The sequence below is a fragment of the Sitophilus oryzae genome, unplaced genomic scaffold (genome assembly GCF_002938485.1).
Source record: "Sitophilus oryzae breed Bouriz unplaced genomic scaffold, Soryzae_2.0 scaffold_1841_pilon_pilon, whole genome shotgun sequence".
Classification (NCBI taxonomy): Eukaryota; Metazoa; Arthropoda; class Insecta; order Coleoptera; family Curculionidae; genus Sitophilus; species Sitophilus oryzae.
Genome location: NW_022146548.1, coordinates 8682 through 12981, shown reverse-complemented (window position 1 = coordinate 12981; position 4300 = coordinate 8682). Strand labels below are relative to the sequence as shown.

At 31.1% G+C, this 4300-nt stretch overlaps 1 protein-coding gene across 1 annotated transcript; it reads left to right on the top strand.

Moving 5' to 3' along the window:
* Nucleotides 1-305: 305 nt before the first annotated feature.
* Nucleotides 306-4083, top strand: LOC115883248 (the record flags this gene model as incomplete). The annotated part of the gene is made up of 3 exons (XM_030901583.1): nt 306-367; nt 2959-3158; nt 4029-4083. Coding segments are annotated over 3 exons (317 nt in total), but the record flags the coding sequence as incomplete, so codon positions are not given.
* Nucleotides 4084-4300: the final 217 nt, after the last annotated feature.

Sequence of the window (4300 nt, the reverse complement as noted above, 5' to 3'; positions counted from 1 at the left end):
CTTTTGGTAAAAATCGCTACGAGCAACCGTTCTCAAGATAATTTAGAATGGAAATAGTTAATACATGTCATTGTTGACAAAAAATAAACATGTCGAGTAGATAGTTATTTGACTAAAATGATAAATTTGAAAACTTTTAATTTTTTAAATTCAACCATAATTTTTTTTTCCAAGTTAACTAAACGCCTTTTTTTTGATTATATGGTATATCACTTACATACAAACCTACAATAAATAACATTATTATAGAAATTCGCGTTTATTACACTTTTTTGAGTAAACTAACTTTTTATATTTTGTTTCAGGTGTAAAAAACATTCGTTTTCATGTGTTGGAGAAGGTTCCAGATCCATCGAGATATATCAAGGTACTTATTCACTTATTTTCATAAAAATAATTTAGTTAATTTACAAAATGACGTATAGGCACAGAACAGATACAAATTTGTATTTGTTTTTTGGTATAGGTATTTATGGGAAAAACAATATCTAAAATAATGTGATTCGTAAAACAAACATTAACCATATAAACTTAAAATGTTTAATATTTATACAATATTAAAAATGGACAATGCAGTTTGATTTACACTGACTATTAGTTTATTATACGAAGCCTACAAAATGAGCAGTTAATTCAAAATAGTACTGGTGTTTCATGTACAATGCAATTGTGACAAATCTAACGTTACTGAAACATTAGGTTTGTTGTTTATAGCAAAATTCGTTCCATTAATTAATTGAAGTTTTTTGTTCTTGGATATTTTTTTATTGTGATTTGATGTAGGTAATCCAACCAAATTCATTATTGTTGTACAGAAAAAAATCAGTGAAGAAATAAAAATGAATAGATATTATATGTATATAATAATAGGAATGTAATTATTATGTTCTTTGTACATTATTAAACTAAACTAAAAAATAAGTACCTATGTAAAATAAACCACAAATAGCAAAAATGAAATCAGTACCGCACATTATTTGGGTTTAAATGCATATAATGGATTTGGTTGGATTACCTACGTTAAATCACAATAAAAAATATCCAAGGATAAAGAAGTTTAAAGTAATGAGTGGAACGAATTTTGCTGTACACAGCAAAGCTAATATTTCAGCAATATTAGATTTGTCACAATTACATTGTACTCGATTCACCAGTACTTTTTGAATTAACTGTTCATTTATTTTTTTTAATCACCCTTGGCCAATTTATAATAGCAATCTAGTAAAATTACACGAATAAGCTATTTGTTTTTGACTTAATTTGCTACGGTTAAAATATAAAACACGAATCTTATGATAGTAAATTTGGTTCTGTCAGTTTTGTTCAGCATTATGTTAGAATGCACTGGGCTCTAGTAACACAATTTTTAATTATTCATTATTTTATAAAATTGACATGGAGTCAGACACAAATCATCTACATTATATCATATTTGTGTCTAAAAAGAGAGAGAAACTCGAATTTCGAAAATGAATCGACAATAACTGGAAACATTGTTTCCAAAACGTTTCGATTTAGCGCTGTAGAAATTTTATACTAGTCACCTGTCAACAACGCCAATCAAAACTTCAGGTCAAAATAATTAAAACATTTTTATTTACTTATTATAACACAATTAAAACATAAAAAACATGTATTCATTAAAGAGAAAAAAAAAACGTTTGCTGGGAACATTTTTCTTGTTATCTCCTGTTGGGTATGGTAGTGGCTGTTATTACATTTATTCCTAAAACAAATCATCTCTGTAATGCGTGTAATAAATTATTATAAAATAGCATAAGAAAAATATCTGTATTTGTACTCATCATAAATATGTCCTTCCTTCTGCTTTTTTAATTATAGTACTATAAAAACTTGAAGAACCCTTAAATGCAAAAACTGCAGAACAAAATCCAAACAATAAAGTAAGGTTATGTTTTCATATTTGACAGAATATCAATTAAATTATGGAAACTTTTCAGACACAAAACAGGTACGAAATCTTTGTAAATGTGAGCCACATCTGTTTCTTAAAAGTTTCGAAAAATTTGTGGCACTTAGATCTTTATTGTTATAGCTTATGTAGCGAAACCATATTTTGGTAAAATGTTTCTAAACAAAAAGCGATTTATGTTACGAAACATATGTATCAGAAATGTGACGAAACTGTTTCGCAATGTTTCTCAGCAGAGATTTTGTATCTAAAAATGCTACTTGGGTAGTTATTAGGACATTCGCCCAAATTCAGATCTGATAAGCAAAGACAGAAAGACTGTTAAAGCTGTAGTAGGCCTACTAAGCTGATGTAATTGACGGACAAAGCCATGAGCATGTTTTGTCAATCAGAACAGCATTGTGCAACTTTTCTCTAACTTAATCATCCATGTATCCATTCTTTCTTACAAGATCTCTTTCAGTCAGTTTAATCTGCATATTTAAACGCGGATACCGTGTATTTTTTTTTAACTTTGGATATAAAAATAAACTAACTTATCTTTACTGGTGCCCGGTGGCGTAAAGGTACAGGCTCTCGTCCACCAATCTCAAGGTGTGGGTGCGAATCCTACACCCGGCATTTCATCAGCCGACTACTTTTATTAAAAATAAAAAATAGTTTGGGTACCGAGGTCGACTCATCAACCGACTACTTTTATTAAAATAAAATAGTTTGGGTACCGGGTCGACTCAGCCTTAAATGAGTACTTGGGATTCACAATCCTGAGGTAATAATAGGCGGTTGAAGCGTAGTGCTAGCCACATTACCTTCCTTGAATACCGAATGGCTCTATAATGGCAAGCTGTACCTTGCTACTCCCAAGGCGTTAAACGCTATATACGGGAACTATTATTATTATTATCTCTTTACTATATTATTAAAATCTCAAAATCTACCTACATTTAACACTTTAAGTTAATAAACAAGTTAACTCTTTTTTGGAGATACGTGTATTTTAAGTTATTTTTTCTGTCCCAAAACAGGTGTCTACTAGTTCCAATTATCCAACTGCCTCTGGGTTAACCAACTCAGCGGGGAGCGGCTCAGAACCGGATCAGAATTGCCCCGTCTCGGGGGGCAAGTCCTTTAAATGTCTGCACTGGCGATGCCCTTCATCGACAACGATCTTCTATGGAGTAGTGACCATGACGGTAAAATGGTGGACCTCTCGTCTTGTTTACAGGTACGGCAAAAATATAATCAGTTTTTAGTATCACTGAATCATCTCTGCAGAAGCTAAGAAGCCGTTTAAAACACTTGAAGAAGTGTTCCAGCATTTTTTTTAATTGAAAATGTCAAAAGTTGACATATGAAATGCTATTCTATTCAGAATGTCGTTTTTTATCAAATGGACTAAAAAAATACCGACGGTGTCATTTAAAAAGCAAAAGTTGTAGTAATTTCCGGTGAAACAGGAAGTGATTGAAAACAGTTGAATATGCCAATCAATCTTAATTTATGTCATATACTAACATACCAAATCTGTTTTTTTTTATCTGAAAAAATGAAAAAGTTATAGGGGTGAACCACGTTTGAAAAATACCCGATATAGACTACTAACCATTTTAATAACTCTAAAACACGTTTGTAGCTTAACTAACTGTTAAATATAACTCCAAAAGCTTCAAAATGTACAACTTAACAAGTATAGCTAGAGACGTGAGAAATATAAAATAACACGCGTCCGGTGCTATCCCAAAGTCTCTTCCTATATTTGTACAACTGTATTAAAAACGACTAAAACTTGATTAAAAAAATGGCTAAAACTAGTAATTACGAGTTGAACAATTGAAGTCTGAACAAATTAAATACAAATGTTCTGTTCAAAATAGAGTTTTCCTATCAACTAATGGTTAAAGTCTTGCTATAAAAAAAACTAAATCACCATCGAGATCACCATGTATATATTTTGAAAAAAAATTAAATGTAATCATCATTTCTACAGCTCAATCTTGCTTCAACAATTTGATTGTTCAAATCAAGTCTTTTTTGTATTTTTCAATATGATATAAGAAACGTTTTTGGTGTTTATGACAACAATTTTTCTTTTTAGGACGCTTCAGTTGCCATTGGCACCCAAAAACTATGACTACAAGCACCAATACTAGCACAAATTCCTTGGCGAGCTGACACAGTCAGATCTAACAAGCTTAGTTCCTGCTATTGCAGGAGATCCCAATCCATATGAACGACACAGATGACATTTTCAAGCATTTGTCAGACACCACTGCCATCGAGATTGAGAGCATTCTCAGCGAATTCAATTCAACACCCTATATTAAGGTAAAGAAACTAAAAAACAGATAACAGAAAAATACAGTAAAA